Source organism: Sinohyriopsis cumingii, chromosome 14 (assembly GCF_028554795.1).
Source record: "Sinohyriopsis cumingii isolate HCF-2022 chromosome 14, ASM2855479v2, whole genome shotgun sequence".
NCBI classification, from domain to species: Eukaryota; Metazoa; Mollusca; class Bivalvia; order Unionida; family Unionidae; genus Sinohyriopsis; species Sinohyriopsis cumingii.
Genome location: NC_142974.1, coordinates 8656007 through 8683452, shown reverse-complemented (window position 1 = coordinate 8683452; position 27446 = coordinate 8656007). Strand labels below are relative to the sequence as shown.

At 36.2% G+C, this 27446-nt stretch overlaps 1 protein-coding gene across 4 annotated transcripts; it reads right to left on the bottom strand.

Annotated features, from left to right (window-relative positions):
- Window positions 1-5069: 5069 nt before the first annotated feature.
- On the bottom strand, window positions 5070-26069 carry LOC149783177 (uncharacterized). 4 transcript variants are annotated; one of them, XM_089931406.1, is made up of 6 exons: window positions 25931-26069; window positions 21021-21201; window positions 18075-18175; window positions 17141-17257; window positions 12008-12139; window positions 5070-6148 (listed from the first exon to the last, which is right to left on the bottom strand). In XM_089931406.1, exons 2-6 carry the CDS (start codon window positions 21196-21198, stop codon window positions 5837-5839), a joined length of 840 nt encoding a protein of 279 aa, XP_089787532.1. In that variant the 5' UTR covers window positions 21199-21201; window positions 25931-26069; the 3' UTR covers window positions 5070-5836. The 4 variants fall into 4 exon arrangements, with proteins under 4 accessions (XP_089787532.1, XP_089787531.1, XP_089787533.1 ...); XM_089931405.1 differs by having other exon boundaries at window positions 25922-26026; XM_089931407.1 differs by lacking the exon at window positions 25931-26069 and adding an exon at window positions 21352-21478.
- Window positions 26070-27446: the final 1377 nt, after the last annotated feature.

Genomic DNA, 27446 nt, shown 5'->3' with positions numbered 1-27446 from the left:
GCTACCATGGATAACATACCTGGGTTTCTTGACGACGGTAGAATCAGAGACTCAAATATGTCGTTTATAACCATCAGAGATGAAATTGCAAGAAGGGTTGCTAATCGTTGGAAGAATACCGGCGACACAATGACAGGTGAACACAGCATGAACGAAAATAAAATAATAGTGCTTGTAGATCCAACATCCGACGAAGATTCCGCGGCGAAAAATATATGTAGATGTTAACTACAGCACCGTAGATGGTAAAATATCCACTCTGCTGGCCGAGTATGATGTTCATGTAAATACGTTCAAGAATCTTCGTATCAACGTTAGAAACATTAATAAAACCGCAGAGGAATTCTTTGGTACTCCGTTGACCGCTGACGTGAAACTCTCAGATATCAAGACAAGCATTGAAACGATTAAAAAACAATAGAAGATGTCGTAAGGCGAATTGCTGATATCATTTAGAAAATTAATCTGATTAAAATTCCTATCAAACAGATCATCAATAAAGTATACACAGTGACATCCGGGTTCGTAACATGGTCACAGCAAATTAATACTATCAAACATACCACCGAAGACACTGGTGTGTACAGGCTGTCTGCGTTGAGCGCTGCCAGATTTAGTATATATTCACTACATATCCCTGGCTGCATTCAACCGATAAGTTTTCCTGGGTTGTGTCTGTTGTGTTAAATAGCGGAACGCTAGAAACATTTATACTGGAAGCAGCTGATAAGAATTTAAACGCAACATCTTACTGGTGGTGTCTGGTTTTGGTTGCCAAAATGCCTTAATTGGTTACTGTGTAAAATAAAAATGGCGCTGACAGAGTCAAGGGTCCAAAAATTTAGATACCATCAAGTTCGTGAATGGCAAACAGCACTAAAAACCATCGTTGACAATTATACAATAAAAATAAAAAAGTACCGAAGACGTGTAGTTGCCATCGATGTCATTGTATATTTGGGGTCTATACTCGTTGCGTCCACTGGCGTGTTTCATCATCGACGGCCATTGCTATTTTTTTAAATGTTATAGCGAAAACGATATCCACGTGCACGAGTACAAAATTAAATGATTATGCTGTACGATTAAGTACAGCCACGGCCGCGTACTCGAAATTATCGTCGTTGATATCTTCCACACTTGACGATATGACAATATCAGATTCTGAATTTGCCATAATGGTTAAGACATACAATGAAGTAATTGATTTAGAAGAACACCATTTGAAAAATGACGGTTTAAATAATGACAAAACTACTTCAGCAGATAGTCACAAATACAGGTCCGTTGAGAACCACAATGATATCAGTAAACTCAAAATAACCCTGAATTCCGTATTAATTTTCCAACCGCGACTGCAGTAAAAGAAATTGCACTTGCGCAGTTGCGAGTATACTACAGCTGGCCAAATATCAGACCAAAATCATTTCGTAGTTTACAATCGAATAGTTCGTTGGTGTTTGCACACACAAAAAAAAAAACAAAAAAAAAAAAAAAAAAAAAACATATGGACTGGGTATTTGTTGGAATATCCATGGGGAGTTATCAACTCGAACAGATTAATGATGAATTTCAACGTAGAATAAAAACTATCACCGGAAAGGAATCCAAGATAGCCATAACGTTTCATGAACCAACATTATCTGCCGAGAGAGAGTAAATTTCCCCGATTACCCGTTGATATCTATCAGCCATCGATCAGATCAGTGTTAGGATGGCCTGATGTTGTTCGCAGATACCTCCACCGATACCTTAGCCTACACGGGCTGACTTTACTTCAGACATTTGTTCGAACCATGGAATTGATCCGGAGTATTTACATTCATATCAGACGCGAAGTTGGGATAAACGCGATGCATTTACGGTTTGACCTGAGGGTAGACATAATTGGGCTTTATATGAAATAGTAAAAGAGGATTAATTATCACGAAGACCTAGTTAAGTTAGGTTTTGTCATTATAAACGAGTTCCGTAGAAAACAAGAAGAAAAATCACGTCAGCGTTAAACAAAATATCTTTTAATTTGACATCTAAGCGGGAAGAAATTATCAAACAAATATAAATTTTGAATCATATCTTTTATGATGCGGAATATTTTCACAAAAAAATAATGAATTTCGTTATTAAAGCGCCAAGTGAACCTAAAAAATCTTTTCTCGATAAACATAAAATGACAAGCTGATCTTCCTGCGTTTAAATACCCCGGATATAACCAAGACGAGATTTAAAAAGAGAAGGTGAATAATATCATTGATGAGATTTTCCCTAAAACACTCGCCGAGTGGAGAAAGATAACACCACCACAGGATAACATTCTCCGGTACAATAATGGACAACACGGACAGGGCCGTCATATTTCTCTTGGAATCGTAAATATGACATCAACGATGGCGGTCAGTCTTCTATGTGATGTAATTGATGGAAGCTATCAGACAGACACAGAAATATCAGGGCAGGCACAGTAAGGATATATTTTTTTGTATACTTTTACCCCGCAAGTCCCACCCGGATATCTGATTGTGCAAGAACCAATTCACCCGGTCTATCTATCCGCTATTATCAAGAATAAATTTCAGACTAACTGACCAGTCGCACAACTTGCTTGACCTACGAAATGAAAGGCTGAGTCTGAACTTATATGAGAAATCTTAATGACTTTTAATGGTAAAAACCTACGATTTTCGAGGATTTTTAATCGTAGAGTGCTGTCTCACTTCATATTAGCAAGAAACAAGTAAATACTGACATGTGATATGCATTAAAACAGTAAAAACAAATAATCTCCGTCCTTGAGAAAATCGACGTTAATATACCAGGACAAACTGAGAAAGAGAATCTCGTATTAAATGATGTCGCAGTTGATGTCAGTGTTGTTGAGGATGCGCTACGCGCTGATAAATCCAAGTGGACATTACGATACGCAATGGCAATTCATTCATCTCAAGGGTTAACTATCTCTGATACGCGAGTTTGGATTGTCCATTATCGTGTTGAATGTTAAAACTTAGTTTATCTCAGTGTCTCGAGTCAGAAGAATATCTCAACTGCGGAAAATTATCATAGACGCTAGAGAAACTATTGATGATGTCATCGATAGTGATATAGTAATACAAAATTAGCTGGTTATAAACAAAGTGACAAAAAACTCAAACAAATGCGATTTTGATCTCGATGTCATAGCGCTGAAGCGACAACAAAAAACTCGTTGTGCTAGTTGTTATTGTATAATGTGGTGGTGATATTCAAATAGTGATCCAGACAATTTACCGTGGACAGAAATGATAATAGTCTTGGTCATACGGGTAAATGTGTGATGGTGACCTCTTTTGAGTGTAATCGGCGTAGGGGTGTTAGATATGTGATCGCGGTGGTAGTTGCGTGTCTTCAGGAATTACTTGTAATTGTTCACGTGTAAATCCACGTTGAGGAGCAGTTGAATCTAGTCTGTAGATTGCAGGTCTACCCGTAGATGTAACCACACCGGAAAGTTTGTGTGTGGTAATACTCCATTTAGCATCAGTCGCTCTTTTTTTACCACTTTCAAGTTCACCGGGTTCATGTAAATATCTTACAATAACATTACCCAGCACATGCTGCGCTGAATAATCACGTCGTTGTACTGTTATATGTTTTTTTTTCTGTGATCGCACTACTAGGTCTCATGGCAGTTGTTCGAGTAATTTCATTATTTAAAGCAGCCATCACACTTGGTAATCTTGCAACCCATTCGCGAGATCTTTTGTCTTGAATTATTTCCTTCTCGTATTGATATCCAAATAACCGCTCAGCAAGCATTCGATTAAATCTTTCAACAATTGCCTGATCACGATGAATTGCAGTATCTCCTCGTCTGATTTTGACATTATCTTTTTCATCAGCGATGATACTACACCTTGAACTTCTCTGCCAGGATCAACTTGTAGCAGCTGTGGGCATTGCAAGGGTCCATGTCGATACATTCGTTCAAACGCAAAAGCTGCTTCAGTCGCTGTTTCTTGATAACGATTCTACCTCCTTGTTTCTACTTGCAACATCAACGACAGTCAACGCGTATTTGTACGTTAATCGGCGTCTTCCAATTTTGATAGTATCATGTGGTAAAAACAAAATATCAGGCTGATGAACTTCATTTGGCACACTAACATCATACTGTGCATACTCAATTCGTTTAGGCGGTGTTGGCTAAATGTGCCATATTGCCAGTCGTGCTAACCATTTTTCAGCAGCAACACGTGTAACATCTGTTGCTTCGGCGAGCTTACTAATTGCTGCTCTACCCCACCCAATATCCCATTGGACTATAATAAATCGACCCCATTATAATGATACTAGTTTTATTAATTAACTGCGCCTACCCTTCATCTCGGATCGCACTAACCAATTACCTAATGATTCTTTGAAAGATTTGCTTTTTATGGAATTTGACGCATGAATTAATTTCACATCTGCGATATGCCTATGCTGTAGGTCTTTTCTTTTATAAGCTACATCATGAGCGTGACACGCTTTATCAATAGGATTTACTGGATATTCACTTGGTTTTGGGTGATTTTGGTTACCAATCCTGATATCAAGTCGAGTACCAGGACCATTGTAATTATATCCTGGAAGATGTTTTTATCCTGGGTAGTTAGCCAATGGAGTTCCTGGTAATTTTGTTACCTGTGCAGTATTATCATCTCCTTTTATAACAAAAATACTGTTTGGATCAGGAATAAATTTAAATTTCTTTGTACCACATTTTTCAAACTTACCTGTAATTGCTGATCTGTTATTTTTTGTTTTATTAGTCGTTAGTTCACTTGTGGTAGCACGCGCCCTGCATTTCACACAAAATAAATCCATATTATTTATTATATTTCCATAACATGAAAGTAATTGATTTCTCAGCGAAAAGGAAACCAACAGCCAGTCAAGCATCATGCTGCGTTGCCAAATTATATCCGAATCATTATTATAGGTCCATCTGCAAGTGGTAAAACACAACTAATGCTTAATTTGGTAATGAGCTGGTTGAAATGTGATAAATTATATTTAGTTGCTACGTCTGTAGATGACCAGCGATGATATAAAGTGATGAAAGACTTTAATTAGCGCGCAAAGTTGTTACATGAAAACGGTGATGATCTTATTGAATTTATTACTGATATCGATGAAGCGCCGTCTGTAGATGATATCGATATGTTTATTATTAATTTAGTTGTATACAACGCCATAATGCTAGACAAACATGTATATCCAGCTATAATATATTCACGAGATAGACAGAAAAACACAAATGTAATTTATGTTACTCAAGGGTACACACAAATAACTAAAGTGATCAGAGATAACTGCAATATTTTAGCTGTATTTAACGGTGTTGATACTTGGTATAGCGGTGATATGGATTATATTCAGTTTAAAAATTTATTTAGTCAGGTTCAGTTATCCCCGCATGGTTTTATGACAGTAAACTTGTATGATCCATGGTTACGATATCGCATAGGTCTTGATACAATTTTTAATTAATAGCAGCAGATAGGGCGAAGTCTCCTACTCGGCACCCAGTCACTGCGATCCCTCTTTTTGCGATTTTCAGGAACGTTTGTTTTTGCAATTCAAGGGCGAGTCAATTAGAGTCTCTTCGCCCTCTCTGCTGCTGCTTTAAACTAAACAGCTGCTTGATACATATATCTCTTGCCCCATAATTTCTTCATAATGCCATTTATAAAAAAAAATTGATTCAATAGGCAAAGGGTGTATATTACAATATGCACACACACTTATAAATTATTATTCAACATTGTTTGTGTACTTCAACTAACATGATTGCTTTTATTGATCTACACAATGTTCATGACTTCTTCAAGAGCTCATGGTATTTGATCATGTTGTATTGTTCCGGAATCTCCATTAAAGCTTTAACAGCAAATGCAGCCTCCGGGTTCTTTGCAGTAGTGACAGTTTCATAAAAGTCAACGAACTGGAAGTTGTCGAATTTGCGCTCTGGTAATCCGTCGTCAAAATCCTTCATTGTGTCCCATGGTCCATCCCCCACCCCTATCATAATGATGGACAGCGGCCAGTTTGAAGCCGCCACTATCGCTTGTTGGTTTATACTTTCGTTAGTGACCTGCCCGTCAGCTACGATCACCAGAATATGATACTAGAAATATACAAGAATAAAACATATTTTGTAACATGAATTGATATCTCCGTATTATCTTGGCTGTGGAGTACAGATTGGTCTTATGTATAAAATACTTCAACTTCCACAGTAAGCAAAATGAATGGTGAACTTAACCATACAGTTGGTCGAAATATTAGCAAAAAGCAAGAAGAATAGGATTGAACCCCTCTAATAAAACAGCTGATATGTTGCATGGGATGTATTTATGGCAGTGGAAAACATTACGTTGTCGGAAAATTATTATGTTAGAAGGAAAGAAAGAATCCACGTCCCCTAATTTACATAATGGTATCATTTACCAAATTTAAAAAAAAATATGATTGTCTATTACTGTGACTAGGCCTAGATATTTTGATACTATATGTTTTCTATGCAATTATTGCATATTAGTATTGTCTTACACCGCGTCAAGTACGGACATATCCATTGTACATGGGCACAAAAGTGTACTTATGCAGGAGGTCAATTGAGAGTTAATGAGAAAAGATCTAGATCTGCAGGAAGAAGGCTTTATCCGATTTGTTAGTACATTGTTGTTTAGGAGTGCTTCTGGCAAACCTTGATCATAATCCATTCGCTTAAGCGTGGTACTTGTGGAAAATCTGTTAGCTATAACTTGGACACGTGCTATTTGGTACAAATGAGGCAACTATATATTCTAATTTATACAGTTAAAAACTTAACCGCGCCTCAGTAGAGCCCGCTGAGAAACCTTGCCATAAATTACTGCAGTTTGTTGCAAAATAAAATAAAAAACGTTTACATAATGCTATCAATCATCAACAGAAGGAAAAAAGAAGTGTTGAACAGAAGAATGGTCAGTTTAAGTGAATATCGGTGTTATAGATAATTTCGATACCATCTTATTATCAAATAAGATGGCCGCTATCGATTAACCGTCTTGAAGCAGCTGTTCCGTTTTTTAGTGCCGTTTTCATGATATTTGTGCTTGTTGACTGTCTTTATCTACGTTATTGTGTCCATTTGGAAAGGAGGACAAGTAGACTTTTACTCCGCTGCTTTGCTCCACTGTTTTTGAAGAAACCGCCATCACGTGATACTCGCCAGTCAACCCGTCTGTGATATGATGGACCCTCATTAATTGCTTTGAATGATCACTCCTTGGCTCTCCACACTACATTGTGCTCTAGACTAAACGAACTGGGACTACATTCATCATTACATAAATGTAAACAGAAGCGGAAAAGGAAACTTAGTTTCAAAACTGGCCGGCGTAGAACAGGAAGAAGACTTCCAGTTATATTCCTTATTCCGGCTCAACAATTTAAAAACAATAAAAATATATTTTAAAAAAATCGACAGTTAATTTAGATAACCTAATTCAAATCCCTATTAATTTGAAAACCTTTGTGTCAACTATCAAAGAGTTGCCTCTGCGTGTTGCATTATTCAATGCTCTGTCAGTAGGACCACGGGAAAAGCGCACAGAAACAGTTAATTTTATCAACGACCAGAATATTGACGTCTTTTTCCTGACAGAAATATGGCTAAAAACATCAGGCGATGAGCCCCAAAGTGTGCTGATCTAACACCCACTGGTTACTCCATCAAGTCGTTCCCCTATAATTCTCGCGGAGGTGGAACAGCTGTCATCACAAAGAACTCCATGATCAAACGTCTTAACCACACCACACAATTCAATTTCGACCAGACATCGTTTGAACTACTCCAAATCACTCACACTGGAGCAAAGGTCAGTACATTTTTTCTGCCTATACCGCCCTCCCCCGGTAGAAAAAAACTGGCTTGCTGACTCTCTATTTTTGGAACAGTTTCCGAATCTCCTGGAGTATGGAAATTCGATAGGTGGCAACCTGATTATTCTTGGAGATTTCAACTTTCACTTTGACTGTCCCGGAAACCCAAATACATAAAAATTCATAGATTCCATTAATGTTTTTAACCTCAAACAGTCAGTTAACCAAACCATCCATAAACATGGTCACAATTTAGACTGGATTCTTCATAGACAAAATGATAACGTTCTACGGTCCTCCCTGGTATCCAATGACCTTGCATCAGATCACCTCTGCATTATATGCCATCTTGACGTATCAGTCCCTAACCATCCACCTTTATCTGCAACTAAGAGACACCTCCGTGTGATACGTATAACCAAACTAATGCACGACATCCAAGCTAACCTAACAGCTTGCTTATCTCCTACAGCAGAACAACTCGATAACTGCCTGCGTGCATTGCTTGACAAACATGCCCCAGCTACCAAGTGTTGTGTATCAATTCAAAAGTGTTCTCCGTGGTATACCAGTGTTAGGGACCAGCTTCGAACTGCTGAAAGATACCGCCATAAAGCTTAGAGGCTTTGGCTTTCCGCCAGACTCACTATTCATAAGCAAATCTATAATCCCGCTAAGAGGAATGTCACATATATAGTCCATGCAGCGAAATCAGCCCACTGCACTAATAAGATCATGGAAGTTCCAGCTGAAAAGAGCTCTTCTAGATTACTAACAAGCTAATGCCAAGGAACAAATCTACCCCCCTTCCAACTACCTTTACTCCAGTCGAACTTCCGGACATGTTTGAAATTTCTTTCGTTGCAAAGTACAAACCATTAGAGATAAGCTTGACACCACACTTTCAGTTGACTCGTCGTCACCGTACAGCTGGTATACAGAATTTGAGCGGGAACTATTAGCAGCATTTGAACCTGTCTCTATGGATTTCGTACGTACAATCCTGATGAAGACTGCACCAAAGTCATGTGAATCTGATCCAGTTCCAACATGACTGCTGCTTGAGTGCTTAGTTCCAGTATTGCTCTCACTAACTGATGTTATTAATACCTCTCTCTCATCTGGGGAATTCCCACCATTTTTCAAAACTGCTATTGTAAATCCTCTGCTAAAGAAACCAACACTAGACCATAACGATTTAAAGAACTACCGCCCAGTTTCTTATCTCCCTTTCATATAAAAAATCTTAGAAAAGATTGTCATATCACAGCATGTATCTCATCTGAATTCAAACAGTCTTTTTAGCAATGTACAATCTGTATATTGCCCTTGCCACAGTACTGAAACTACTCTTCTAAAAGTAGTTAATGACATTCTCTCTGCATTGGATAGCGGAAAGATTACAGTCCTCGCCTTCCTTGATTTGTCTGCAACACTTGATACAATAGACCATGATATATTAATTCACCGTCTCCAGCATGTATTTGGCATTCATGATACAGCCTTACTGTGGTTCAAGTCCTACTTGGTCAACAGGACACAAATTCTATCTGCAAATGGAATACACTCCAGCCCAGTTGATCTCCGTTGTGGTGTTCCACATGGGCCTGTTTGTGGACCTGTTCTCTTCATTCTGTACACTCAGTCGCTCTCAAGTGTCATAGATCATCATGCAATTGCTCAACAAATGTACGCTGATGACACCCAAACATACACATCTAGCCACCCAACTGAAGCTGATGCTACAATCCAAGGTGTAGAGAGGTGCATTTCTGACGTGAAATCATGGATGAGATGTAACAGGCTGCAGATGAATGATGATAAAACTGATCCCATTCTGATCACAACACAAAGACTTTCTCATTCACATCTTTTACCTCAAACAATAAATACCAGCAACACCAACATTAAATTCACACAATCAGTACTAAACCTAAGTGTTACTCTGGACAGTACTCTCACTTTGCACCAACATGTCATGAACATATGCAATGCTGCATATCTTGAGCTGAGACGCATCACTCAGTTCGCAAATATCTTTCCCTTGCTGCTACTAAAACACTTGTGTGTTCATTAGTACTTTCAAGACTTTACTATTGTAACTCGATTATCTCTGGTTCATCTCAGTATCTTCTCCAGAAACTTCAACAACTTCAAACCACAGCTGCTCGGATCATAATTAGAGTACCCAGATCAGAGCACACTTCCCCCTGTTCTGTACCCTACACTGGATATCCATTTGATCCATAATCAAACACAAAAATTTGTTCTCTATGCTACGTTTCACTGTCGGACTCTAGTGCAAGATATCTATCTGACCTCACCCATGTGTACACACCAGCAAGATACGTACGTTCCCCTTCAGACAATCGTATACTCACTATTCCCACTATGAAAACAAAGTCATATGGACAGTGTTCTTTTGCATACCAGGCCCAGGAACGTGGAATGAATTTCCCTTTGAACTTAGACACAAAGACACAGAGATCACATTCAAGAATGCTCTCAAAACTCACTTATTTCGACTGCAAGAAGAAACTTAAAGACCTAATAATGTTTCCTACCTTAAATATTGTCAGCATGATTTTTTAATGATTTCTAATTTCACGGTGTTTGTTTTGGTAATCATATCATTATATGTTTTTTTATCTTACAGGTGTTGTCTAATGTTATAAAGCCCTTAAAGCTTCTAAAGATTAGTCGCTATACAAAGTCCTCATTATTAATTATTATTATTATTATTATTATTATTATTATTGTCTCTCCCTGGTAAAACTTTTACTTTAACACACACACACACACACACACACACACACACAAGAACATCTGCACTTTTCCTCCCCCGGCCACACTTTCAGTGATATAGCGCTTATTGCAATTGCTCACAATCCTATCTGGAGTCCCTAACCAGGAAATAAAAGGAATCTTACTTGATACGCCGCCTTATAACATGGAAACCAAGCGGTTAAAACCAAAAATACTAGAAAAAGACAACCATGCACAAATAAAATTATCTTTTGCAGCCGACACATTTTCTTTTAAATAATTCTCTAACTTCGCTTAATAGCTGAGGACTACTATAACGATGAAATATCCGGATATAATTTGCGACACCTTAAATTTCCATTAAACAATATATGTCGTTATGGCTCATCAATTTCTAGTTCAATACAAATATTTTCCAGTATAAGCAACTAGCTGAAATAAACTAGTTGACACGTACTATACTTAAAAGATAGAATTCCTGTAGAAACAGCCCTGTAAAGTTTCGCAAACATAACCGTTTTTCTGTTTTATTTGTTTGTCTTTACTATGTTTTGTATTTGCCTTTGAAAAAGACTCTTCAAAAGAGTAGAACGCGCTCAGGCTAGCTAGATACTAGTTTCGCACTGTTCTTTGTCAGTTTATTGCATTTGTATTGTTGTTGCAGCTGTTGACTTTAACGCCATATTGTAGAACACAATTGACTTATAATATATATACAGATATAGATATACATGAGAATACTTGATTATAAAATCGTCACCTCTTATACCGACAACGTATTCCATCAAAAAATCTCAGTGATGATCATTATGACGATATCCACGACAATGGTGAATATTACAACATTTACTACTAATGCATTTGGAAATCAGAGTAATTATTATTAGTTTCATTCTATTCATCATCATCATAATCATCATCATCACCATGATTATTATTTCCCATGCAGTACTTTGATGATGATGATGATCTTGATGATGAACGTATTTTTGTTTTTATACAAGATTATCTCCATTAACCCTTCAACATATCGATATTCAAGATGTGGGGGTGGGGCGAGAGATTTGCACCATATGTAAATGGAATCGTAATGACAGCTACCCAAAAGTACTAAATGTATTAATTTTATTATATATTCATTTGTTTAACAAGGAAACACGCAACTGCATTGAATTAGATATTTTGGAAATAATTCCACCAAGTTTATTTTAAGTTACATTTAAAATGCATCGTTCAAAATATACAATTCAACACTCGATGATAAAGACAAAGTACGCTTAAAATTATTACTTTATTGTTAAAATTATTTATTGTAATTTGTAACACTGGAGGTTAAATGGTTTGTAGCTACCTTTTTTGTCTGTTGAACGATTTTCACCGCCTCTTCTATGAGTGGGACGAAATTAGTTGGTCCGCTAAGTTGCACGTTAGGTGTTATTTGATTGTAGGCGTCCAACACCCCATTAAATCCATCGCACATGACCTGTATTTGCAGAAAAATCACACGTAGCATCAAGACACAGCAAATAACTAAACAATCTATATTTGCCAAGTTCCACTATATTAATTAATATACAGTCTAACATCATTCCCATAAAACTAACAAATAATATAACAGCTGTAAAGGTATAAAATCAAAACATTCATTCCACTATATATATATATGTGTGTGTGTGTGTGTGTGTGTGTGTGTGTGTGTGTGTGTGTGTGTATACATCCTTATAAACTGTATTACATATAACAATCAACATAATCAGTTCAGTACAGTCGCCGGTAGTATCGCAAAGTCGTACTTAACAAGCCGCATAATGCGAATAGGGTTTCGTCGTTTTTGTTCTTGAATATCACGGTGTCAGTTTGATTATTGGAAAAATGTATGTACTTTCGGAGATCAAGATGTTTTAAGGATGGGATTAGTGTTTAGAGTTGTGGTGACGAAGAAAGAAGGGTAACTCTCAAAACTACAATGTGTGAATGACGCGGTGATTATAAGATCGGCTCATAATTATTGATAAATGACAGAAGCGAGCTTAAAATAGCTGTTTCTGTTAGTGAACAAGAGAGAGAGAGAGAGAGAGAGAGAGAGAGAGAGAGAGAGAAGAAAGAAGGAGATAAAACGCGATAGAGAGAGTAGTGCATGCTGAAAGAAATCAATATAAATGATTTTTCTGTATATATATATATATATATAGAGAGAGAGAGAGAGAGAGAGAGAGAGAGAGAATGGCTGGTTAAGTGTATTTGAATTAAGGTGGTCTCACAAACAATCATGAATTTAAAATAATCCAGTAAAGAAAGAGATATTATTGTGTGTTTGTATACATAAATACGAACCACACATACAGACAAACGCATACACATAATACACAACTAATATCAGTTCATGTTTTACGAAGTAGTTCCATTCAATGGCTGCTCGCCATGAAATCACAACATTAGATAATCCAGCTAAGTCCTTAAAAATGATGAACGATTGCAAGGGAGAGATAGGAAAACACACGTGGTGCCTCTATGCGCGAATCAAGTCACAAAAGAGAAGAACGGATACCAGGCAATATAAAATAATAATAATAATAAATTTAATTAAATTTTTATTAACAATAATAATTTAATAATAATAATAATAATAATCAGAAGAAGAATTGTTTTGCTTTAGTGATATTTGAATAAGAAACACGTGCTCATATTGAAGCAACCGTGTTTTGCTGTTTATACTCATACATGGAAGCACTGTGTAATATTCAAGTAACTGTTTGGTTTGGATTATGGTTTATTTTCTGAATCTTTTTAGAAAGGTCAAAATGATTGAAGCACCAACACATATTTGATATTGCTTACATTACGATGTTGCAAACTCTAATTTTATATAACAAAGTGTATCAATATATAACACTCAAATATACTTCATAAATAGTCTACAGAGTTCATCAGTATTAATATGCAACACGATCTATCCATACATATATACTCTAATGTAGAGTCAGCCAAGAACATATATAATAAAATACAATACAGTATATTAATACATATACACTCCAATGTAGACCGAAACAGCCTTCAGAGTTCATCGATATTACAATGGAATACAATGTGTCAGTACATATATACTCTAATGTAAACTGTACAGAGTCTGCAGCGTTCATCTCTACTAGCATACAATACAGAGTATCAATATATTAACACTCTAATATAGGCCCTAAAACGCCCACAAAGTTCATCTATGTTGCATGAATTACAATTTTGTTATAATATCTGTTTTGGTATAGACACATTTGTGTAGCATATTTATAAAGAGCCTGTGTAGAGTGGATTTCTAATTTGTTGAATAAAGTCTGTAAATAATGTTTTGTAACTGCTTTTTGTTCCTTTTTATGATCGATGACAACGGTGCATGTTTCGAGGTTGTGACGGTCCTGGATATAGACTGTATTTAGTTATGGTATAAGTATGAAATGTGACCTTAATGTGACCTTGATGTGACCTTGATGAGAATCTGTAGTTTTAGGTTTGTATTGCACGAAGTGTAAATAAATATGTTTCGTGATCGTATGGCATTTTGCATTAACAAATAAATGCTTGACTAAAAATTACGAACTGTTTGGAAATATTAGATTGTTTGACAATCACTTCTTGAACAGCACACGCATCAATGTGTAAACGACTCGACTCTGTGGAACCTGCTAATCTTTCTAAGGAGAAATCACTTTAAATCTGATATTTCTAGACATTTCCACCTGTTTTGCAAGTAAATTGCTTATTGGTAGTTGAAAATAGCACCGAGGATCGTGTCCGACTATGTACTCACGGCAACCGTACTATATATTCATACAATATTGAGATAACAGGGGGCCATTTAAATATAAGATATTATATGTTTACCTAGCGTTTATGTAGAATAGTTCCAGAAGGTTTAATATCACTGAGCTGATGAGTGAGTGCAGAGAACGGTTCGTTTTTTAACTTAAAGAAGAAGAATTATTCAACATAATCACCTTACAAACATGTCATTCTGTCGACAGGTGGCGAGAAATGTGAATTCGCACCTCCTTGTCATATGGATTAGAAAATAATGAAAATTTCTAGTTTATGCCAATAAGATGCACAATAAGTATGGACAAAATAATAAATGAACCAGACTGTTAAACGGTGATGTGATTTCATGGAATAAAGATGCTTTATTGAAGCAGATAATTTGGGCAAAAACTGTTTACGTTTTTATAGCAGTTTATAACAGAACATGGGTCACTTTAACCTCATGAAAATATAAAGCTGAAAAATCTGCTTTTCTATGTATTTGATAATCATCATCGTTTCTAAATAGAACTCTTTTGCATAAAACGTTCCTCAAATTGCATCAGTGTTACAACGATCGAAATGATGTTAAACGTAGTATTTTCTTTTCGATAAATTTGTTTAGTTCCTTTTCCATTTGCTTGTTCTTTGTTATAGTTTTTCTCCACAAAGGTACAAGCATACTCTTCTACATCATTTATTTATAGACTTTCATATGTTTTTCAGACTGACCTCATAGCCTGTTCACAAAAAAAACCTTGTAATTTGAATGCTTTGATACACAAAACAATTTGCTACCAAAAACATGCATAAAATGTTTTAAAAAGAGTGGTCACTCAATATGATAAGAATTGAAAATGAAAATAATATAATAATATATGTGTCTATTAGAGAATAGCACGTAACTCGTATGTTATCTTCATTTAGCACAACCGCTCTCTCTCTCTCTCTCTAAACACACACACACACACACACACACACACACACATATATATATATATATATATATATATATATATATATATATATATATATATATATATATATATTCTGATACCACTCCGGTGGCCTAGTGGTTAGAGCGTCCGCCTCGGATGCGGGTGGTCGTGGGTTCGATCCCCAGCCGAATCATACCAAAAACTATTTAAAATGGTACTAACAGTTGCCTCGCTTGGCGCTCAGCATTAAACGGTTAGTGTTAGGACTGGTCGGCCCCGTGTCAGGATAATGTGACTGGGTGGGACATCATGCTACATGTCTGCGGCATGATGTCCCAGTGCTAGACATCACTATAAACTGCCACAGAAGTAAAGTCATACTTTATCATTGGCAATGGCGCGTAGAAAGCAAGCAGCGAGAAAGAACTGTTTCGCAGAAAGGAAACAGTTATAAATTTATACTCCTACACTCTCTATTGTTTTGCACCTAACAACTTTCAGTTTTCATTTTCATGTTCATTTTTCATTTATTTTCTCTTTTGCAGTTTTTCATTTTTTCACTTTCTTTGTTTGTGTGGAAAATTCCACCTGTATCACTTAACTGCAGTAGCTATTTACTACCTTGCGTTTTGAAATTCCGCTTTTCTCTATTAGAGCAGAAACCTTGAGAATGGGACTGTAGTTTAGACAAATAAATAAGCTGCATATTGGTGTGAGACCTGCTCATTGAAAGTCATTTTCAGCATCAAATGAGTTCTACTCAGACATAATGGAAACAGGCATGCCAAATATAGGCCATCAATATGTACAGAATACACACACACACACACACACACACACATATATATATATATATATATATATATATATATATATATATATATATATATAATAAGTTAGAGATTCATTATTTTGAAATATGATCTTTTTTGACGTTTGCACTTTTTTAATAAGAAAATCTCGATGCCAATGATTATAAATCTAATGCAAACATACTGGCCACTATTTTATCGCAAATGCGTAGATTTTTCGTCGATAATAATTCGATGTGTCTATAACTTTTGTGATATAGTTATGTAGAAACGAATTGGAAATTAGTTTTGAAGACAAATATAAGTAAATCATCTTCGAAAAAAAACATATTATTGACGACAGAAAAAGTCAGATGCACTCCAATTATTGCTAGGATAAATCAGCTGATATTAACCTAAAGCTTAGTATACCATAAAGGAAGATAAAACACAGAATGAAAAACCAAACCAAACCTTTGCAAATTACATTCAGGTTGGAGTTAAATCCGAATAATTAGGACTGATATTTGTTTAGGCGCCATGACTAATCTATGTCATACACAAAGCGTGAACACATAAATGAAAATTCAAGACCACTGGCGTTTGAACTCTAGGATTAAATATGTTTAGAGACAAAATGTATTCTGATAATGTTTGACATTGTTTTTCCGTTCTGGCGAGCCTTTGATATTTATTTCTCGTATTGCCAGGGTGATACGACTCTGTGTTTACTTGCTAAAAAGACATATCCAATTTTCTCGGCATGGTATTGGAACATTAAATGCAGAAGGTGCCGTTCAAACCAAGCAACATTATTCTGAGTGACCAAGGAATAATATTCTGAGTGACCAAGCGACAGTAATTTGAGTATATTGTTGCTGTCAAGAGTGTAACCAATACTAGTCATTAAATTTAAGCTTTATGTGTGACCTGGACTTGCAACGACGCGAGCATTAAACCTACCTCGGACTTCAGTGGGAATATGGATTTATCCCTGGTTTTTGCGTCACCAAAGCCAAACGCTGGTATTTTGCCGTCATCGTCCAACTCCTCCAGTGTTTCGCCAAGAATACATATTGTCTGGATAAAATAAATCAACAGTACCTGTTTCACGTAGCCGGATGACTCAAAAGCAATATCTAGAGCCAACTGTAAACGAATGCGGTGTTGACGTAAAACTATATTTCTGTAAACTCTTGTCTTGGCACTATTTATACTTTCATATTCCAGAAAGAAAATCCAGTCACGTGGCGTGTATTTGTTTGCCGTCGTTTTTTGGAACTGCTGACCAATAAGATTGAAACAAATAACCTCAGAGAAAAACATTAAATGAGTTAACTCCTGTTTACACATATTGATATGAACTTAAGGCTTAACTTTCAAAATATATAATAATTTTGCTTGAGGGATGGATGGTTAAGAAAATGGTGTCCGAAGTGGGATAACCAAGGTCTGGATAGCTTGGTTAATTTACAATGAATTGAATACTTGTGACTATTTTGTTTGTAGAAATCATACTCCGATATTTACTTGTCTAATGCAATGTTTTTCACACCATCAGTTGTATACCTGTCAAAATGGGTGTCTTAACTCGGGTTTTTTGTTAAGGCGGCATAATTAATTCAACATATTCTCTAATATTGTATTTACTCACTGAAATAGCTTAATCTATTGTTTCCTTCATTTGCTTAACACGTAGTAGTATGTCCTAGCACCCGGTTGTTACATAGATACATCCGTCCGTCCATCCATCCATCCATCCATACATCCATCCATACATCCATGCATGCATACATCCATACATGCATACATCCATACATGCATACATACATACATACATACATACATACATACGTACATACATCGATACGTACATAAATACATATGTACATATTACCCGTTGGTAGGGATTCATTTCCGGTCCGACCGTGTCGTGAAGAGAACGACCGCCAAAAGTCCTTTGTCCTTGACTGCGATTGCTCATCGTGTAGTCAATACCTGGAGGAGGACACACACCTGACTTCAATTAACATCCATCAAAAACGATTTTGCCGTTGGCTTCGTTTGCATTACTGTTTTAATATATACACTATATTTATAAAGATTCTGGAATTTTATGATGCCTCGTTCCCAGTCATTTTAAATGGAAGTCCGTTCGAGTGTTTACCAGCCTGTCTTTCGTTTACGTATCATCTTCTAATTTATTGAATGTGATTTTGCTGAGTTTCAATGGAATAAACGTATGGTCAGGACTTGATTCGATCGAGAATAACACTTAAAACATTAGCAATGTTGATTGATGATTACAAGCATTGAAAACATAAACTAAAATGATTGAAAATGATCTCCATTACAAGTTACATAAAAGTTCAGAATATTAAAAAATAACTTTCAAATATTTAAAGTTTGGAAGGTCTATTACTATGCTCAGGCACAATTGAAAAAAGAATTTTACAGAAACAATATTAGAATGAAACATAAAACACTGACTCAGTATAAAAAAAAATGTTGTTACATAAACAACTTTAGAAGTGGCAAAATGTTTACATAAATCTATAAAAAGTCGTACGTTCAAAATATGAAATACATCTTGCAAATTATTGAAAACAATATATCTTTTTATATCTCTGTCATGTTGCTTTGCCCATAACACATTTACAAATTACAACGCATATATTATTTCCTGAAAGTATTTTCCCATTATAAACGACTTAAAATAATTGTTTCTTGATGTATTTTCCTGTTATAAATTACTGACAGAGAACAATACAAACAAAATACATCTTCATTCCGATCATGGAAGTGCGTTGGCTGGCTCACATATAGATCAACCGTGAAAACGGATAAAGAAGGTGGCATGAAAATAAAATACATACAATTAAATTACAGTTTAAATTGACTATCGTCTTACACATTGTAGAAGCAAACGAGACCAATGTTTGCATAAAGAAGGGCCTTGTGTTAGTTGCGTGTAAAATCAGTGACAAGTAGATGTTCATGAAATACACGCATACGATAAATACAAAACATATATGTTTGAAAAGTGATAGAGATCTACTCAAAGTAACCATGAGGTGAGAACATGAAAACTAAATAGGATATGTCATATACAGTGCTTTTAATGACAGATTATAACAGACGGGCAGATACAACAACGGTTATACAAAACTGGATGGAAAAAAAGATTTTATTTGCGATTTGTTTACAACTGAATTCCTGTCCAGGATTGAACTGGTTTATTACGCTGTCTAAAGGTAAGAAAAATACGCTTTAACCTCTTACATTCCCCTTGTCTCAAAAAAACCCAACCCACATTTCAAGAGTATGTCTTTAACTTACCTACCGTTCTAATACCACTTTTCCTTGCCTTAAAAAATAGCACAAGTCTGATTAAACTGATCTTAGTTATTTTAAAGCTACCAAAACATTCAGTAATTTTGTCATAATGACTTGACAATATCTATCTGTTTGTAAATAGCTGTATGATCACAATTGTTAACGTCATCAGTACAAAACGAAGACGATACGTCTGAAAGGTTTTTACCGATATTGCTGAATACATAACATTAGCAAATTCTATACAAGATTCATCTAGAAAATGTTCAAAAGGTGTTTTGATACTGTGTAAACAAAATAGCCAAACGAATCCTTGTAAGATTGTCTCAACTCAAAACTAAAAAGACAAAAACAAGCGAGGGTTGTCAACTATTGCCCGATCCATTTGACTACATGTTATCGGTTACTAATTCATTAACATCAAAAATGAATAGTATTTAGTTACATTAGGATGTGAACATTTAACTCTAACAATCATTCTACCTGGCCTGATTTCCAAAGTACACATTATATCCTGAAATGAACAATACTGTCATACATTAACTAAAGCTAAAAAAGGAACATATCTATAAATTAGCATAAAACACGTGTATACGCTAAGAATATATACATTGGTTTCTATGAAATGTTCTGATAAGATTCAATAGAACGACTCAGCCAAAACCAAACATGTTTCGTACTGATAACAATTCCTAATTAATCATTGATCTCAAACACTAACTCTAGTAATCGCCATATCTTTCTACATATAGGTTGTTGTTGTTGTTGTTGTAGGGTTTAACGCCATTTTTCAGCACACGATAGGCTATACATGGCGGCCAGTATTAATGGTGGAGGAAGAACCCTGGAAAACCCCGGAAAGAACCACCGACCCACGACAAGCTACTGGCAAGCTTTCTCACATACCCACATTAGCCGAATCGGAGACTCGAACCAACGCAGACAGAGGTGAGATGGCAGTGATCCGTAACGGAGAGCGCTTTAGACAACTCGGCCACTCGCCCCCCCCCCCCCCAACATATAGGAAAGACGACTGTTATTTTCACCGAGTTTTATTGCGCAAATCGGCACCAAATATCCATTATTGTGCTGACGTGCCATTAATCACTAACAAATAATTAACTTATCACTATAGTTTATGTTACTACTACTAACTTGACTTTCGCATCCATAAAAGCCTGCTTTTATACCAGACATTTCAACAAAAAGGAAATAGAGCAAGTGAGTAATATCCGTTTTCCGGCGCGGTATTCTCATCGCATTTTAGCAAATTCTCAAACTAAAGTCGAATGCAAAAATGATTGTATAATGTAGCTGCAGATTAAGGAACTGTCGGTAAAATAAAAACAAAATGCTTATTGAATGACCGGCAATTCCTTGCTTGCACATAGTGTGAATAGGTTGGGTGGGTGAAATTATGTGCCATTTTAAGACTAAACTAAGAAAGCATAATTAAATCATCATTTATTTTAAAATCAGATATCTCCAATAAGAGTATAAACCTTACCGAATATAAGTCCACAGTCAATCACACCAGCTTCCTTAATGGCTTTAGTGATATCATTAATATTTTCAAAATTATCGCGAATGACGTAGAATGGTTCTATAGCATTCGGAATTTCCTCATCCGTACTGGCGCTAGACTGCTCTTCAGAAGGCTCGCGGCAAAAGCTGCTGTCAGACATTTTCTGAAAAAGTAAAAATACTGTCAGACATTTTCTGAAAAAGTAAAAATACTGTCAGACATTTTCTGAAAAAGTAAAAATACTGTCAGACATTTTCTGAAAAAGTAAATATTGGGTGATTGATTGGCTGTTTGATTTTTAAAGGCATCATACAAAATTAAACGCAACGGTCTTCTACAGCTATCCAGAATGATTGTCCATGGCCGCTAGATTGGGACTATATAGTTTGGTTGCAACCAGTCTGCACCATCACAGATAAGTAAGCACTTTAACATTCCGGCGATTCACTATACAATTGTGTATATTATCATTACATCGACAAACTGTTTTGACACCCAATTTAAGAGTCTAACAAGCTAGTTCAACAAACTAGGCCCATTTAATTTGTCAGTTGTGAATTGACAATGTTATTTTAACATATACCTGTATTGTGGTATAGAGTAAGCAAACTTCTTCGAAAAATAAGCTAGCATGTGCTTTTCTAAATCGAAATATTTTCCCATGCTCATTGGAGATCTTCATTTGTAAACACTTCAGTTTTGGAGGTGAATAGTTTTTTAACGTTGTCAAACTCTTCAATTTGAGGAAGTAGTTATTGTAATGTTGCCTGCAATCTCATAATACATAAATGGAATTGATCTTTTTTGAAGAACACCGGAACGATGTTGAAGTTTGTCTGTCAGCTATATCGAGTATGTACTGTTTAGTTCCAGACTAATGTAAATGTACACAGTTGTTAGGTGCCGAAGCATTTTTAATTGAATAAGATTTTCACATTGCGAAACCTACGTTTCATTCTTGGATACAATATTCATTTAATCACGAACACAAGATTGTTTTAGTTATTAAATCTTTGTTTACATTGCTTTAAACGACATCGTAGAATGCAGTAACAATGGTTTGACCAAACAGGCGATGCAGTTTACCATAACGTTCAGGAAAGGACAGTATGAGACAAAATTTTTCAATAGATTTATATGTATCTTTTTTTTTTAAAATGCATCTGTACATTTCTTTGTCCAAACTTAGACAGGTACCCATAAGTTTTCGGAACCTTCTTGGTCGAAAAGAAATATTTTGTACTGCTGTCTAAAGCAGAAACTGTTCATACATATCTGTATGAATGTTATATCCAGATTTTGAGGCATATCATATAGGTCATATAAGTATGCAATAACATTAGTATGTGTCTGTCAGACGTAACAATAGCAAACTGTCTTAATTTTCGGTATGTAAACAATGTTGATGCCATGCCTTAGAGAAACATGCAATGATTATATTGGTTGTTCACTCAATAGTATAGCGTTGCTCAACACGAACACATTCTTACGTTTTACAAATGCATTATTCATTCACTGACTCTAACAAGGTCATACAAAACGTATATCAGTAGACGCTCGGTAAAAGAACCGAACTTACCAGATGCCATCGCTCTGGTGGCTTAATGGCTACAGCGTCCGCCTCAGATGTGGGAGGTCGCGGGTGCGTTCCCCGGCCGAATCATACCAAAAACTATTTAAAATGGTACTAACAGTTGCCTCGCTTGGCGCTCAGCATAAAGAGGTTAGTGTTAGGACTGGTCGGTCTGGTGTCAGGATAACGTGACTGGGTGGGACATCATACTACATATCTGCGGCAAGATCCCTCAGTGCCAAACATCACTATAAACTGCCGCACTGCAGTCATTGTAGCGATATGGCTGAATTTTTTTTAAAGCTACATTAAAATTCCAAGCACACACACATACGCACACACAAACCAAATTCGTATTGCTTGCTTGCAGATAATTTAGTGTATGTGCGCTGTATCAAAGCTACCCGGTGCTAGTAGGAGACAGCAATGACAACAGCGAACCTAGCGATCATGTTGACAAGAGATCTTACTCTTGGATGTAGTAGTATTTGATCCCAGATTGTTACATGACTCTTTACAGGACTGGGTTACAGATCCCAATGCGTTACAGGACTGTATTGCATGACGGGGTTACAGATCCCAATGCGTTACAGGACTGTATTGCATGACTGGGTTACAGATCCCAATGCGTTACAGGACTACCACATGACTGGGTTACAGATCCCAATGCCATACAGAACTGTATTACATGAATGGGTTACATATCTCAATGAGTTACCGAACTGTATTACAGGAGTGGGTTACATATCTAATGAATTATTTGACTGTATTACATGACTGGATTACATATCTGAATGAGTTACTGGACTGTATTACATGACTGGGTTACATATCTCAGTGAGTTACGGGACTGTATTACAGGACTGGGTTACATATCTCAATGAGTTACATGACTGTATTACGAGACTGGGTTACATATCTCATTGAGTTACCGGACTGTATTGCAGGACTGGGTTACATATCTCAGTGAGTTACAGGACTGTATTAAATGACTGAGTTACATATCTCAATGAGTTACAGGACTGCATTACATGACTGGGTTACAGATCTCAATGAGTTACAGGACTATGTTACATGACTGGGTTACATATCTCAATGAGTTACCGGACTGTATTACAGGACTCGGTTACATATCTCAATGAGTTACCGGACTGTATTACAGGACTGAGTTACATAACTCAGTGAGTTACAGGACTGTATTAAATGACTGGGTTACATATCTCAATGAGTTACAGGACTGCATTACATAACTGGGTTACATATCTCAATGAGTTACAGGACTGTATTGCAGGAGTGGGTTACATATCTCAATAAGTTTCTTGACTGTATTACATGACTGGATTACATATCTGAATGAGTTACTGGTCTGTATTACATGATTGGGTTACATATCTCAGTGAGTTACGGGACTGTATTACATGACTGGGTTACATATCTCAATGAGTTACCGGACTGTATTACAGGACTGGGTTACATATCTCAATGAGTTACAGGACTGTATTAAAGGACTGAGTTACATATCTCAGTGAGTTACATGACTGTATTACATGACTGGGTTACATATCTCAATGAGTTACATGACTATGTTAGATGACTGGGTTCCATATCTTAATGAGTTACAGGACTGTATTACAGGACTCGTTACATAACTCAATGAGTTACCTGACTGTATTACAGGACTGGGTTACATATCTCAATGAGTTACAGGACTGTATTACGGGACTCGGTTACATATCTCAATGAGTTACCAGACTGTATTACAGGACTGGGTTACATATCTCAATGAGTTACAGGACTGTATTAAATGACTGGGTTACATATCTCAATGAGTTACAAGACTGAATTACATAACTAGGTTACATATCTCAATGAGTTACAGGACTGTATTGCAGGAGTGGGTTACATATCTCAATGAGTTTCTTGACTGTATTACATGACTGGATTACATATCTGAATGAGTTACTGGTCTGTATTACATGACTGGGTTACATATCTCAGTGAGTTACGGGACTGTATTACATGACTGGGTTACATATCTATATGAGTTACCGGACTGGATTACAGGACTGGGTTACATATCTCAGTGAGTTACAGAACTATGTTACATGACTGGGTTACATATCTTAATGAGTTACAGGACTGTATTACAGAACTGGGTTACATATCTCAATGAGTTACATGACTATGTTACATGACTGGGTTACAAATCTCAATGAGTTACAGGACTGTATTACATGACTGGGTTACATATCTCAATGACTTACCGGACTGTATTACATGACTGGGTTACATATCTCAATGAGTTACCGGACTGTATTACAGGACTGGGTTACATATCTCAGTGAGTTACTGGACTGTATTACATGACTGAATTACATATCTCAGTGAGTTACCGGACTGTATTACATGACTGGGTTACATATCCCAGTGCGTTACAGGACTGTATTACAGGACTGTGTTACAGATTCCAATGCGTTATAGGACTGCAGATATGCCTCTGAAGTGCAAACAAAGTTGATAAATAATCGTAAGTTGTATTATCGGATGACAGACGTAGGTTGAAAGTGTCCAGCAGTAATAGTCTGAACAGTAATATGCACTATGATGAAGTAGTATGGTCGCTGACCACTGCATTAAACAATTTCCGCACACTAATTTGCATCACCACAAATTCAATAACCCACACGTATTCACTGTCTGTCAAAGTCAAGGTCAAAATCAGCCAAACATGTATAACTATAAACACAAGTGAACGATCCTGAATATTATAAAATTTTAATGACTCAGCGTTTTAAAATATATTAAAATAGAACGTACTTTTAAGCTAACATAGAGGGCCTATATAATCATTTTGCCTTATGACAATTATGTATAATTTGCTTCTTACATACTGCCTTGAAAAGACTCACGCTACTCTGTATAATAGACAGTCCACGATATGTTGTCCTTTGTGAATGAAAATAATATTGTTTTCGTTCAGATCTTGTTGTTACTTCTTACTCGTTACTATATACGAAATGCTTTTTCTTTTTTTTGTTTTACTCGTAGATGCATGACAAACAACAGTCTGTTTGATATTGACAATTTGGAGAAATGCCAACTCGAATTTAATTATTTGGTCAAAACATTTGAATAAGGCTTTTTATAAGATACCGGTATATATCTTATATTTGATTCACTTATGCGTTGTTTACATACGTATGTCATAGATTTATTCTTACTGACCTACAAAGTAATGTCACTCGTGTTATATGTTTTAACTGTACCTATTTAAATAAATTTTTAATTAATTAATTGCTGTAATACTCACACGCATTACCTTTTAACTGCTTCGTAGAGGGTGGGGAGCTGCTTTATCGAATGACGGAATCCTCTTTGGTACAATGACTGTACCAGTCAAAACTCTTGTCGATACATTCGAGGTATCAGTTCATGTGGTACTGGCAAAGTATTTAAAGGATATTCCACCAATTCCGGATTAGTATATCAATAGTTCTTTGTGTTGTGCCATTCAAACCTTATTCTTTGTTTATAGTGTCAATCAACACTTCAAAACCAAGTTACTAACTTCATTTGAGATCTATCATAAATCAAACAAAGATATATTATGACGCGTTCAGTGTATAACAAACATATAGTTTCACAAATTACGTGTTATATGAAAATATGTGTTTCTCTGATTGATATTGAAAACAGGAATAATATAATTGATATAATTTGACTGGTAAAATATTTGTCAGTTTGGACAAAAATCACCGGTACGATTTGTTCTTATAACATTTATATATAGTTACCTGGCACCTATCTGGAGAGAGGGGATTGGCGTAAGTGTCGGTGTTTGTTTGATTTAAAGCAACTCCATTGAGCTAAGCAGAAGACAACAATTGTTGCGTCCCTTGATAAAAAGTAGTTCCTAGCGCCTGGGCACTACGAATATTACAAACAGTTATGCATCAAAATCAGTCTGCTACAATTACTAAGATCACTAAAAGTTCATGAAAAGAGCTCTTTGAGATTATGAGCATGCTAATGTCAAAGAACAAATGTCCACCGCTTACTGCAACCTTCTCTACGGTAGACCTTCCGGACCTGTTTGCAAATTGCTTCTATGCTTAAGTTCAGTCTATTAGTAATAAGTTTAACAACAAAATTTCGAATGATTCATCGTCACAATAAACCTATGTTATAGAACATCCAAGGGAACCTTTAAGAGCATTTGAACTTGTCTGCGAATTTGGTACATCAGATTGTGATGAAGAACCTCACCAAAGTCACCTGAACTCATCCCGACGTGACGGCTGCTTGATTGCTTTGATTCCATATTGCCTTCACTAGCCGATGTTATCAATACTTCTCTCTCAGCCGGAAGTCATATCATTTTCAAAACTTCCATTGTTAAGCCTCTGTTTAAGAAACCAACACTTGGCCCGGAATTCAAATAAGCATTTGAATTGAAAAAGTTTTTTCAAAGTACAGTCTGCATATCTCCTTCGCCATAGTTCTGAAAATACCCTTCTAAGAATAGTTAATGACTTTTTCAATGCCTTGGATGGTGTAATGATTAACGTTATCACCCTCCGTGACTTGTTTGTGACATTCGACACAATAGACCATACTATTTAATTCACAGTCTCCAGCAGGTATTTGGTATTGAAGATACAGTCTTACTATGGTTCAAGTCCTTCTTAGTCGACAGAACACAAATTGTGTCTGTCAATTGAAAATATTCCTATCCCGTTGAACCCTGTTTTGGTGTTCTGCAAGGCCCTGTTCACGGCCCTGTTCTGTTTATTATATATACATAGCCGCTCTAAAGTGTCGATGATCGACATCCG

Bases quoted from the DNA above. Each gene is read 5' to 3' on its own strand.
- LOC149783177 (XM_089931405.1), bottom strand. The intron at 18,176-21,020 runs GTAAGGTTTATA...GTCCTCCTCCAG, and splicing joins TGACTGTGGACTTATATTCG to GTATTGACTACACGATGAGC. The intron at 12,140-17,140 runs GTAGGTTTAATG...CTGCAAATACAG, and splicing joins TATTCCCACTGAAGTCCGAG to GTCATGTGCGATGGATTTAA.